The sequence below is a fragment of the Azolla caroliniana genome, unplaced genomic scaffold (assembly GCF_043228905.1).
Source record: "Azolla caroliniana isolate FFs.n. ecotype wild unplaced genomic scaffold, voAzoCaro1.0.p SCAF_7, whole genome shotgun sequence".
NCBI classification, from domain to species: domain Eukaryota; kingdom Viridiplantae; phylum Streptophyta; class Polypodiopsida; order Salviniales; family Salviniaceae; genus Azolla; species Azolla caroliniana.
Genome location: NW_028230442.1, coordinates 16,991,635 through 17,006,001, shown reverse-complemented (window position 1 = coordinate 17,006,001; position 14,367 = coordinate 16,991,635). Strand labels below are relative to the sequence as shown.

The 14,367-nt window shown below is 37.0% G+C and overlaps 1 protein-coding gene across 1 annotated transcript; it reads left to right on the top strand.

Annotated features, from left to right (window-relative positions):
• Window positions 1-944: 944 nt before the first annotated feature.
• LOC147862088 (uncharacterized) lies at window positions 945-14,165 on the top strand. Its single transcript, XM_087323062.1, has 15 exons — window positions 945-995; window positions 1,166-1,249; window positions 2,833-2,973; window positions 7,769-7,822; window positions 7,996-8,233; window positions 8,402-8,887; window positions 8,963-9,195; window positions 9,277-10,282; window positions 10,382-10,689; window positions 10,768-10,874; window positions 11,199-11,357; window positions 11,441-11,567; window positions 12,519-12,899; window positions 13,017-13,253; window positions 13,784-14,165. Exons 1-15 carry the CDS (start codon window positions 960-962, stop codon window positions 13,979-13,981), a joined length of 3,795 nt encoding a protein of 1,264 aa, XP_087179188.1. The 5' UTR covers window positions 945-959; the 3' UTR covers window positions 13,982-14,165.
• Window positions 14,166-14,367: the final 202 nt, after the last annotated feature.

The following is a 14,367-nucleotide window of genomic DNA, read 5'->3' as shown; positions in this document are numbered from 1 at the left end:
GGCAAAGCCTGTAATGAAAAAGGCAGTGAAACATAAGAAATATCTTTTAAGGAATACTTGCTGATTCCAATTGGAATCTGGGAAAGCTATGTATTCTTCATACAGTAAAAACAGAACACTATGATAAAGACTGCATTTATGTATTACATGCTTTTTTTGAAGAAAGAGTTGAAATTGAAAAAAAGAAAAGTCTTTGTTTGGTAAAACTTGTGATAAGAGACCGTTGAACACAAGAAAATCCTTGGTTAATCCAGATGAAATCTGGAGAATGATCATCCTCTTCATAAGGTAAACAAACATGCCAGGATAACGAGGGTATGTTGTTAGCATAGAATGTTTCCTCAAGAAAATACTCAGTAGGATTGTCTTCAAAGGGAAAACACAATGTTGTGATAAAGGTGGTAAGATGTTTCGTGAATATTTCGTCAAGAAAGAGCTGGATCTTCGTTCGGAAAAGAGTTAAGACGTTTTAATGGAAACGTTGCATTTTGTTATTGTAGAAAGGCATGGTTAATCCAGTTGAAATCTTGACAAGGAATATGTTGGTGTTACATAAAGCAAAGTGATGTTATAACAAAGACCAGATGCACCTCCCATATGAAAATTTTTCAATTAAATTTTCATTAATCCATTTGAAATCATCATAAGCATTCCTCTCAGCCCTTTGAAAGGTTGAACATATCTTGATCATTAACCATAATCATATATATAGCATCAAATTGGAATGTGTATCCAAGTAGCAAGTCCTATTAATGTGTCATTTTGAAAGGTTGAACATATCGAGATCATTAACTATAACCATATCTAGCATCTAAATTGGAATATGTATCCGACTGACAATTGCCACCAACTTAACGACAAGCGATGTAAATTTTGCATTCTTTTTTTCATGTTTAGGTATTGAAATGAGGATGATTCTTGACCCATCACAAATGTTGCAACCAAAAACATCATGAAACATGCCTCCACTTGAAGTCCTATCAAGAATGAGTCTAGTACGATTAAATATGATATGATGAAAATCATTGCTAAAAAATCGACAGTCAATTTGTTTTCCTGTTAAAAAAATTTCGTTAAAGAATATGCATATTTCTTGTTTAATTCTAAATGTTTTTACTCTTATCTTGTTTAATTTAACAATCTATATCTTGTTTGCTTTCTTTAGGGTCAGACCTGGCTTCCACAATGGCTTTCTTTCTCTCCTCTCCATCCATGCGACACTCCTTCAATGTTTGCTTCATATGGAAAGGTATTCAAATTAACTATAGATTTTTTTTTTTTTGTTTTTAGTTGTTCTGGTTAGTAAGCGTGCTTTATTTATTGTGCACATCAGAACGAAATGCAAGTATATGATTTGATCCAAATGGGTATTATGTGTATCAAGGAATTCCTATTGAAAAGCATGTCACAACATAAATTAGCACACATAAAAGTAATTAAGATAAAAAAGAGACTAAAGAATCTTGTTATCAGCACACGTAAGATTCTCATGTCAGATATATTGTGACTTTTGACTTTGAAAGATCTCTAGCATAGGTTGATCCAAATGGAGAGGTCTTCGATGCGAGGGAAGCACCTACGATGGTGGGATATAATGGCCTTATTTTTCGATGACAAGGGTGGTCAGATCGTGGTCTATGGGGCTGGGGCCTACACGCATGGTGAATTGCTATTGCCTGATCTATTGTAACCCCGCTGTTATGTCATGGTTGGGAGCGCATTTGTGTAGTCCTTGATTGACTTGTAGCATTAGTAGGAGTGATGGGGCGAAAGAAAGAAGTGATTGTTTTTTGTGGATGAGCTTGTGTGGTTGTACTGTTGTCCTTCGACAACTTTTTCCCGTGTCTCTTGAGTTCTAGCAAGAAAAGTTCTAGGTATTGACAACTGTTGATCCTTGTATTCCATTGCCTTGTGTAGTAGGCAAAAGCCTTGTTTAAAGAGGCAATGGTATCTCCCTCTTATTTCATAAATGACACTACAATGAATTGGCAAATTCTTTCTTCTATAGGTATTTGTGCATATCTGTCTACCTCAATCTCTAACCGATGTGATGAAGTACGCAGCTGCCCTATCACACAACACATTGTGCAGGATAGGTGTATGTCCTTATAAGCTGGCCCGATGATGAATCCATTCGCCAATGTGTGTAAAAAGTGTCTTGTAGTGGGCCATCTTCGTACCAAGTGATATTTTGGGGCTGATTCATGTTATCTTGTTTTCGAAGTTAATAATATAATTTCGAATCACTCTATTTTTTTCCACTTTGGTCATGTTTAGATGGGGATAGTCTAAGCTATATTGGAACGGGGGTAGTGCGTTTATGCTTATGCCATGTGACTCGAACCATTGCTGCATTTCCGCATACCAACCATGAATGTTTTTATGTTCAGTCAGTTTTCTTGATAACATAAGTGCCAACCTTGAGTACCTTCTTTTAGGAAGCTCCCAAAGACGTTGGATATAGGTAAAAGAATGTATAGGTCTGTATGGTACATTGGATAAAAGAATAGAAAGAAGCTCAGAAACGGATTCTGACTTAAGCCATACTATGGCAAACTGCAGGCTAATCCGATTGTCCAGGAAGAGGCAGTACGAGGGAAGCATGATGAAACAAAAATGGATATATGAATATAATGATCACAGTTTAAATATGGCAAGACCAAATAAATCTTGAGAAAGAAAATATGATCAATGAATTGCCCTCACTTATTGATGATATAATTGTGTGTTTTAACATTCAAACCTGAAAATCTCTTATGCTTAGATACATGGGTATGTCAATATGTTAATTAGAATTAAAATATATAGTGTTAAATTGTTGCTGGTATGTAGGATTCTGAGATATCAAGCTTCAATGGTGCTGCAAATGCAGTGTTACCGTCTGGCTTTAAAGACATTGCTAACCAGTCATTTCCCTGCTTAAATCTTTCTGATGATGGATCAACTGATCCAGAGTGCAACACAGGCATAGAGGTAATGCTCGTTTTCTTTGTTTGCTGCTTGGTTGGGTTTCCCATATTATTGTCATTGTTAAAGTTAGTATTTTTCCATTTGGATGTTTCTCCTCCTCAATAACAGTCCTAGGTGCAACCATTCTATGTGTGCTAGAGCTCCTTCCAAATCTAAATGCTAGTTCTTATCTCCTTTTTGTGTCATTACATGATTGAGCTTATTATACTCTCCGATGGTGGTTGATCAAACCCATTGAAGACGATCATCAACGATCATGATACTACACTTACTGAGCTTTAAGTGTAATACAAGCCAATGCGGAGTACAAAATATGTAGATTCTACACAAGTCTAAAATGCATCAGTTACTATCTTTGGTTCATTTGCGAAGTGGAAATTTACAGATGGTCCTAAAGTGTCTTTTTCTCTATTGTTTGCCATATTACTATTTCCTGGATGCACTGGTTAAGAAAGATCTTTGTTCCTGATTGTTGTTTATCAAGCAGCACAACTTGTTTCCCTATTCCACTTGCAAAAAGTTGGGATAGCCATTCCTGCTCCTAGGGCACTATTGAACAAATGATTGTAGGAAGTAAAGGCCCAATGCCTACTCACTTAAATCCAGAGAAGAACAATCCGAATACGTGAGAATGTGAACTCGTAGTCAAGAAATTGAGACCTTGTACCATCAAATTTCGCAGGTAGGCTAAACTTGGGTGGTTCTTTAATAAACCCTTCATCTCTTGTCAAATGTTGTTGCAAAGCCACCAACGCCGACTCTAATTATTGTATGCATCGTGTGAACTCATCATGTTATTTTTCCACAGTCACCTTTGGAGATCCTGTTACAGGCATGACCATATAATATCCCGTGGTTAGATTGTATTGTAGTATTCTTTACACTCTCATTTAACTCTCACACTTTATCCACATGTATAGAATACTACGATACAATCTTACCACAGGATATTATATGGTCATTCTTGTAACAGATCCGCAAGCAATCATTGATTCTCCATCTCAAGTGCCACAAATTTGGGTTTAAAGCTTTCCAATGCAGGGACAACAATGATAAAATCTTGCTGGCTATCAACAGCCATAGCTATATAAGGCTTAGAAAGTGGCTAAGGAAAGGGGAAGTCTGGTTCAAACTGTCAGAATTGAAACAAGATAGTGATAGAAAGAGCAAGAGAAAGAGTGAGGGATGATAGAGATAGACGAGATATCAATGGATAGAGTGAGCGAGAGAGAGTAACTATGAAAGGAAATATGTATTAAGATAAAGGGAGCTTACTTGGAGGACTCGAGATTGGTGTTGAACCGAAATGGTTCGACAAGAGTGAGGGGCCTTCATTATATAGTGGGTCATGGAGCATTCTAGGGTTTCTAGAATGTCGTGGGATGTTCTAGGAAGGTCTAGGAAGTTTTAGAATGTTCTTGGAAATTATACCAATTATGATATTATATTACTATATAATAAATATATGTATCGGATAGCTTAATAGTTAGGTCCTTGGCATATATACACATAGGTTACAAGTTCAAACCTTGCCATCACAGAACCTTTCAAGCACTTTTTCAAAGTAGTTTCTCGGGACAGATAAAGTAGCTGATGTTGCCTATCTCTATTTATCCTCATACCCAAGATATGTTTAGTTGGGCCTAAAGCTTACATGGAAAAGGTTGTTTTTAGCTGGTCATTAAGTGAATTTAGAGTACCTTTTTATATAACAACAATAAGCATATCATCTACATATAGCACTGAAATGATGTGGTGCCATCGACATCCCTTTTTGGGTAAAGAGAATGGTCTACATGGCTCCTTTTAATCCACTTAATACCTTAAAAGCATCAAACATTTTGTACCAGTGTCTAGGAGTTTGTTTCAGCCCATATGGACTCCTCTCGACTTTGCATATTGAATATATCAGGGATTGCAAACCATTTGGCAGTTTTATATATAACTCTTCGTCAATGCCACCATGTATGAAAGCAGTTTTACACCCATTTGGTAAAGCTCCAACTTAAGAGCTGTAGCAAGAGCAAACAAGGTTCACAAGTGGTCATTTTGATTACAGGGGAGAATACCTCTTGAAAGTCAACTCCATTTACTTGTAAATAGTCCTTTGCAACTAGGCTTGCTTTGTATGTGGGCTTTCCATCCACACTCTTGATTTTGTAGCCACCTCTTAGGAATGGTATTCTTATGTTTGGGCAATTCGACTAACTCCCAAGTATCCTTTCAACTAAGTTCATGCAAAACTTTTATTTCTTACATTGCAAGCTCCCACTTGCTCTTTTGCCCACATAATCCAGCCTCTTTTGATGTAGGAGCCCCACCCCCATTAGTCAACATAAAGTATGACAACGAGGGCACGTATCTCAAAAAAGCCGTCCTTAATCTAGTATATCTTCTTACCCAATTATTCCAAATATGCATGAATAGTCATATGAGGTTGATTTGCCAGACCAAACATCTTATGGATGCCAGCTTTCAATACAGTGTAAGGGGATGTATTCTATGCATGTACTGCAGTTTTCATAGTCTATTTCCAGAAGCCAGAAGGGAGATTAGCTGTAGATAACTTGCACCTCACACTTCATTGTGTCCTATCATATCTTTCAGCCTATCCCCAGAAGCCAGAAGGGAGATTAGCTATAGATAATTGCATCTCACACTTCATTGTGCCCGGTCATAACTTTCACCCAGGCCATAAGAAGAGGAACTGCATGGTGCTGCTACCTCCCTCTTTATACCATTGAACTCACAAAATCTTCTAAATTCAATGCCTGTGAACTCACCCCCATTGTCCTTATTTAGGCATTTTAGCCTTATACGAGTTTGGGTGATTATGAGGCACAAAAAGTTTTCGATGCAGCAAAGGCTTCATCTTTGCTTTTCAGCAAATAAACCCAAATTCTCCTCGAACAATCCTCAACAAAATAAACAAAATGCAATGCTCCCCCCCCCGTTTAATCTTCTAAATTCAATGCCTGTGAACTCACCCCCATTGTCCTTATTTAGGCATTTTAGCCTTATACGAGTTTGGGTGATTATGAGGCACAAAAAGTTTTCGGTGCAGCAAAGGCTTCATCTTTGCTTTTCAGCAAATAAACCCAAATTCTCCTTGAACAATCCTCAACAAAATAAACAAAATGCAATGCTCCCCCCCCTTTTATTGGCCTTCAATTCATGAGATAGCTCTTCAATGACCATATTAGCGAACAAAATGGCCTTCTCACTCCCATTTGGGCTCTTTGTAACATCAGAATTTCTCTTTTTCATCCTCCTTGGCATTGGCATTCTTCCTATGTTCAAGTTCTTTCTTAAAGTACCTACAATCAGGCTTCTTGTGGTCCGTTAGCATGTAACATTGGATTTGTCTCAGCTCTTTCTATATTTTCTCTGCTTTGCATTTGATTTTGTGATTTTGCTTCCACAAACAACATTAGCAGACCCACTACTCTCACCATTGAGCTTCCTTCATACCTCTTCATTCAAGATACAGCCTTTAGCCCCATTCAACATAAGGTTGGGGTTATTAGACAATTTGTGCTTTAAGTTTTTTTTGATCCCATACAGTGATTTAAGATCACTTGTAGTGTTTGCCCATTTTTACCCAAAATTAAACTCGGAGATCAAGTCAATTGGTTTCTGAAATTTTATAACTGTAATTGGAAAAATTGCTATTAAGTAAAAACCACCACCTGAGAAGATCGTAGGCATCAAGGGAATTATGTCAGACAAATTTGAATTAAATCTGCATATACTATTGTAATGGAGTTTTCCTGGAAACAAGAAGTATTCGAGGGATTCCTCCCATTTTGGACCTGTTCTCAGGATGAAATTTTTCAAAGAAGCTTAAAGTGCTTGGGGAACAGAGTCAGCAGCAACACTCTTTCATTTTTTGCAATTTTATACCAGTTAAAAGGAGACCAGAGGTTTATTTTGGTACCAGCTGTTGAACAAGAGATAAGATAGCTGAGGTGCAGATAAAACATAGCAGCAGAGGTTTGTTTTGGTACTTGCTGTGTGTAATGGTGGACGTGAAGAAGTGACAGGAGAGATAAAATAGGTGAGGTACAGAGAAAACTGTGAAGAAAGAAAGATATATTAATGTCTTTTAACAGGCCAAAATGGCCTTTAGGACCAAACAAGAGATTAAATCTTAAGTGTTGTCTCGTCTTTGAGAACAACAAATCAAAATAGAATAAGTATTACTCAGTAAATATAAAAGTAAATAATATAAAAACAGACGAGGGAATCTGGTTTTCGGCACATGTGAGATTCTCAAGTTAGATATATTGTAACTTTTCCCTTGGAAAGATCTCTAGCATAGGTCGATCCAGAATGGAGAGGTCTCCGAGGTGAGGGAAGCACCTGTGATGGCGGGAGATAATGGCCTTTATTTGTTGATGACAAGGGTGCTGCGGTTGTGGCCCATGGGGCGGGGGCCTATGTGCACGACAAATTGCTATTGCCTGAGAAGAACGCATAGGTTTTTGGTGTCCTTAATAGTGTGTTTCGAAGAGCAAAAGTATATAGTTTTATTAGATTGTGATTAATGCACGTGAGCCAGTTTGTACTGGCCAAGTGACCCAAATATGTCCTAAAAGCTCATAAGAGAGCTATAGTGTCAAACGGGCCTTCACAAAGGTACAAATTGAGACCTTTATGCCCAACAAACTTGGATTCATCAAATGTACTTAAGCTAAAGTTTGATGAAAAACTACAGTGATTTGCTAGATTAATTATGCATCATAGGAACAATAATCCTCTTGAAATGATGTAGGAATGCAAATGTTATTGTTTTCAGGATCACACTCTGGAAACGTATAATGAAGATGCACAGGCATATGCAAAATCTAAGGTATGTGGTTTCCTTAAGATTTTATTATGGTTGCAGTGCTTTTATGGAAATCTAAAGTTCATTATTACTATTGTTGTGTAGCTATGTGGGTGTAGCTGAATGCTATACTTTGCTATAAAACGTGAAGCATACTCTCTTACATGCCTGATTCCTGATATTCCTGCGTTTTGCAGGATTTTTCATTGGTTCTTAATCTTTCTCAAACACAGACTGCAGATTTTGATTTAAATTGTGAGACGGCTATGGTAGAAGAAATGATAAATGCTGACAATGGCTCTACCCCTTATGCGAATCCAGGAACGAGTAAAAATTGCAAGTCTCAAAGGGCTCCCCATGTTGAGAAATCTATCTTTGTACCAAAGGCGTCTCGTACATTGGAACGTACAAGCTCACCATCAATTCAATCTTCAAGTACTACTTTTTCTTGATAGCCTTTTCTTACTGAAGCTACTTTGAAAGGATATTTGTCTAAAACTTGAGGCTCATTAAAATCTTAAAGAAGAGAATTTGGCCTCACATGTACTTTCCAGGAAATTTTGTTCATTATGCTAACAATGTCTAAAATCCATGTCATACCAGTTTCTCCCAGTCAACATTCCCAATCACATTCAAAGAGGGCAGCAGAGCTGAATATACCTGTAAAAGGGAAAAAAACCAAGGTGAGGAAGCTCAAGCATTTCAATGAAGATTTTCAGGCAGCAATCAGGCTTACTGTGGCGTCAGCAGAGACATTAGTTGTTGCAGACATTATGAATGAATGCCAAGTTTGCCAGAATTTGGAACCAAAATCAATTATCGATGCTGCTTTGGCACTTAAAAGAGGAAGGGAAACCTCTGGGCTTGATAGTTTCACATTGGAGCTTCTATCTTATGATAAGTTATGCAACTTGAATTGGGATAATGAACTTGATGACGTGGCTTTACAAGATGACTATATCTCTGATTTGAGAATTTGCTCTCAAGATGAAGGTAAGCATAATGACAATTGCGAGGAAATAAAAGAGAGTCCCAAAGAAACTGAATTAAACTCAGGAACAACTGCAAACGTAGCTGAGATTATATCAGGTAGAGTATTTGATAATAGAAACATATCCTTTCATTCACACTTCGTTGATTTACAATTTTTTGCTGATTCTACAGAAATCATGAGAACCTCTGACCCTCTCAAAAATGACACAGCAGAATGTGATGATAGAACACATTCACAAGATGGCGATGTTATAGAGGAACATCATCATACTAGGCAGGTACAGAATGAAGGAGTATTGCTTCCTGGGTTCAATATGGAGCCCGCTTCACATCAACATAGGCATCTACCAATGAGTGCTAAGGGTACTTATACCAGTCGTTGGTTTGGAGGCTGGATGACCATGGTAAGGCCAACTTTGATAATGCTTTAATTTATTTCCAGCAACTTAATTTTTACTCATCTGATGTAAGCATGGATCTCTCAGGACAGTAAACTAGAGAACAAGCTTCAATCAAAGAAAGCAGATGAGAAGCATAATAAGCATCTTGAATCTGCAACAAGCGACTTGTCTGAACCGTGTGATTTGGCTCCTCACACTCAAAATCGATGGAGGCATTTATCAAAAACGAACTGTAAAGGCCCACTTATCTGTGTGCCCCAGATACTAAATGAAACAGATAAACCTTGCACGGTTACTGCTGGATCTTGTGCTGAGATTTTAGTGACTTCATCTCAGGCATCAGTTAAATGCTCCTTGCAAGAACCACTCTGCTCCTTTGTTCCCTGTAGCATAAACGCAAAACAGATGCCTCAATTGACTGTTATGGCCAAAGATAATGACCATCAATCAAATATTGACACTGATTGCTTTGGAACCACTACAGGCTGCCCATTGAAGCATTCAGAATTTATCTTACAGGACCGGGGGCTTGGTAAATCTCAGGAGAACAAGCAGTATCCACCTGAATTCTCATCACGTAATGGTGTTACGAGGATATATTCAAGCTCGTTGAAGAGCTATAGTACAAATCATACATCACCTCTTTTTGAGGCTGGTTTGTTGGCTAATGAGAAACCTCATTCTGATAAAATACTAGATGAAAAAAGAATAACTTGTTTGCAAAGTAAACAAATTGACAACAATATTGACATGGGCTGTATAGTGAGAGATTCTGACAGAAGTCTAGATGAGCAGTGTAGATTTATCTTGCAAGAGTCAACCATGCCGGATTCTCCTCTTACGTGGCATCGTGGAAAAAGGCGTAGATTAAGGGCTTACCGAATGGTTGAAAGTGCTTTAACACAGGATACATGTGAGGATGCCATTTATGATTGCTTGGCTGACGATGTCCCTATTGATGAGGAAGTGTCTCAAAAAGCTGCAAAATCAACTATCAACTCTATTGTAGGAATGGTAAAAGTGCAAAGAACCGGAATTTTAGGGGACAATCCTCAAAATTCAAGTGTAGCTTTACCTAAACTACATAAAGGTTGATTAATCTCTGCAATCTAGTTTGTATATATCAGACATGTCTCGTAATAAAATAACCTTTTCTTTATGTTAATGATATTTGTTTTTGAAATAACAGAAAATAGTGTGCTGATAAATGACCGTAGAGATATTGAAAATCTAGAAAACTGCAAGGCTGAAGTTGACAGACATGGACAAAGAGAGACAAGTGGCATGAATAGCTGTCTCTTTCAGGGATTAAATTTTCTTATTACTGGATTTCCTGATAATCACAAGCCAGTTTGTGAGGAAATCTGTAGGAAAATTCAACTGCATGGAGGAACATTGCTCTCAACTGTTCCGGTATTTTCAAGTTTAGATTCTCAAAAAGCTCCTGAAATAAATCAAGGAAATACTCCATGTTGTATTGTTATAGCACCACAGAAGGTCTAGTCTAAATAAATCCTGAAATTAGTTCTAATTTATTTGTTGTTTCCTTGAAATGACTCTGCCATTGCTTTTCAGGTTCGTACGTTGAAGTACCTTTATGGCTGTTCTGTGGGTTCACTTTTTGTGAGACCAAGCTGGATAGATGAATGCATTTCCAGAAATGGCATGCCTTCTCTAAGTAGGTAAGCTCTGTGGCAATAAAAACTTAAGATGGCTTGTTTTATGTTCTGTCCTGAGCTGATATTCTGCATGGTAGTTTTGCTGATCATACTATACATTTAAAATTACGCAAGTCATGGTTAAGTGTTTACAGAATGTTTGCTAACAGCAATATTGATGATGATGTGTGTTCCAAACTTTGATGCTTTAGCTAAAATTCTGCCATAGTATTTTATTTGATTATATAATGATGTATTATTTGATGGTCAAATGTTTACATAATTTGACAGCATATATGGAATACAATAATGGTTCTGTTTTGAAGTAGTTGTTCCTTTATGATGTAGCACAAAAGAGAAAACTTCACAGAATCAGATTGTTTTCAAGGCTGGAAGAAGCAAAGAACTTATTTTCAGTAGGATTGAAGCATTTATACATGGACGACATGGCTACTGCACGAAATTATCACTTTTAATTCAGGCAAGCATGAGCATCTTAATAATATGGCATTAATCTTTCCTTTCTCATTTTTTGGCTAATTTACTTATTTAGATTAATAACAGCACGGGGGAGGGCGATTGTTTCAAAGTTTGAAGCACTTGGTACAAGAGAAAAAGAGAAAGAAAGGTGTAACACAGATTGTAATAGCAGAGCACCAAAGCAAATTACCTGGAGGATTACAAAAGGCTGCAGGAAGATTTGGAGTATCCATTGTGGTCTGTTTCCTAACTTGACAAGAGGGTAGTCTTGATAATTTGAATATAGTTAAATCTCAATGTATGTAGGCTTTGTTTGGCAGAGTATGCATATGTAGATCCTATAGAGATTTGATACAATATCAATGCTACATTGCAAAGGGAGCCTTAAACATGGAGGGAGTAAATGAAATGGAATGTTAAATTATTCTCTTCAATTCCAGAGAGGACCTGTCAGACCAGAGAAATTAAGCCCTATTGAGATTAAATAAAAAAAGAAAAGAAATATACAAGTGATAGTAATACATCCATATGTGGGGAGTAGGCTCTCTGATATTGGGGTAGGCGAAATCATCTCCAAAAAACTCTCGTGGTTCTTGCAATAATGGCATCAATATCCTTTGTAGTAAGCTGCCAAATGAAGCATTCATGGTGGCGCTTACTGATCCTACTGAATGACTCTTTCAACTACATTCCCTGGGATTGTACCCTTTGAAGAAGTCAATTGTTCGTAGAAAGGGAAGAAAGGGGAATATAATTTGTGTGGCTGATTGATTAATGACATTGATATTGAATCATTGTACAAATGGTTTCCTTAGCTTTGTTCAGACCATGTTCTTTATACTCCCTACTTGATCACTCTCCTGCTTCTATACTTAATATCCTCAACATCCCTCATTGTTTCAACACTATTTGGTTTATCAAAATCCCCTTGATGCTGTTGGTTAATCCTTGAACCTGCTCTTTGAATTGTGTTTTCTTCCTGAAAAATTGTTTTGGGAATGGTCTAACTGGGCCAAAGACTATTTAGGTCCCTTTTTCCAATTTGTATGCAGGTTTGTCTCAGGCATTTTGTACTTAGAATTACCTCATATGACACATCACAATTTTGGAACACTTTATGTATAGTTAGTCTAAGTCCTATTTGTGTTCAAAATTGAGAGAGAGTAAAAAATTTCAATGTTTTTGCAGTCTGGAGATTGGGTAATTGATAGCTTACTTGATGGTAGACTCCTGCCATTGTCTCCAACAGAAAAATGTTCTACAGATTTCAAAGCAAAGAATCTGGATAGCATTGGTATGGTTAAACGTGAAATTTCAAAAGATGTCTCCCACACATTAAAGAGGGTTGGAACCAATCATATACAGGAATCTGAAGAAGGGAATAAAGACAAGTTTAGCGTCTCCTTTTTGGGTAAAGGTACATTCAGTCCTTCATTTACCAGAAAAGGTTTATCTTTCGGGATGCCAATGCCCAAGGTTGCGACATCCAAGAAGTTTCCCAAAAACTTCCTGTATTATAAATCTGTTAATCTCAATAGTGTCATCTATTCTGTTGGAGATTTTGTTGAGGTATTTGCTGAATCATTTCAGTTTTTCAATTGTTTTGGCCTTTCATTCATAGATCTGTATTGTTGGTGAATAATGGTATTATTTAGATAATGTGAGTGGTTTATTTCCTCTTTTCAGATTCAACCACAATCGAAAGAAGAGAAGGAACCTTATATTGCACAGATAGAGAGTTTCTTGGGGTGTTATACTGGTACTGTGAAAACCAGATCTGCTGGAATAGAATCAAAGGCTCAGTCTAAGAAGCCTGGATATTTGTGTTGTAGATGGTTTTACCGTCCTTCAGATACAGGGTTTCCTTGCATGGGTACTGGCAATGAGCTTTATTTATCGGACCATATCGACCATGAAGTACCTGTAAGTTATTTATAACTCATGTGTCGGGCTTCATTGTTTCTTTGCTTTACATTAGGGTCGTCTCAATTTATCATTGAGTTTTACCTTTTTTCTCCCTAGTGCCCCTGAACTTGGGTATTTCAGAGTTCTTCCCTTCGAAAAATCAATGTGGTAAAATACTATATTTGGCCAAGAGTTACGTTTAGTAAAAAGCCACTGCAAGTGGAGTGTAGTTGAAATTCTGGGATCACCACAGCAAAAACTTTCAAACGTTTAGTCATGTTATATGGTTTGACTGCAACTAAGGCTGGAAAATTACATTGTTTAAAAAAAAATACCATTTCTTAAAGTCCATGCAATCTTTTTGAAAACTATTGCTAGTGGTACACCTAAGCACTAGTTATGCTAAAAGATTCATGACAGTCACGGTTTATATGGTAAAAATATTAATATAAGGGGTGCTAATGATCTTATTAAACCTTAGAAATGATAATTTACTTGTTGCTATCTTTGTTTGTTGCCTTTGAATTTAGTTTCTATTTTTGTTTCAGGTGGACACTGTAATAAAGAAAGTTCATGTGGTGTTGATTATGGATGATAAATGTTTAACGTATGGTACGGAAGAAGGCTGGAAGGTTGTTACAGAAGGGTCTCTATGTGCGGAAAAAACGGCTAATTACATATGTAAATTCTTCTATGATTATCAAAAAGAATCATTACATCAGCTTAAAGTTGCCCTAAAATCATAATGTTCTTGAAAACCTCCATTTCTTCCAAGAATAGCATTGCTATTACGTTGTACACTTGTAAAATGAGGTCATTGTGGTTTCGAATATTTTCGAATATTCCACTAATATTTGTGGTTCTCCAAGAATATCATGGTGAATGTATAGAAATATTGAGTAAAATTGTTTAATTAAAGATTGAGTTGAAGGTGTACAATTCCTAGTTTACAATTTGTTGGGACTGTTCACAACTTCAATTAGGATTCATAGGATACATCGATATATATAGAGTTTGGGTTTTGTTCTATCCTCCGAAACCCCCTAAGCTTGTGTTTCACTTTTAGACATAAGCAAATTCATCTAGTTTTGTTTTCCAAGTTTCGGGTGGTTTGAGGGTTAGAGGTTTTGGC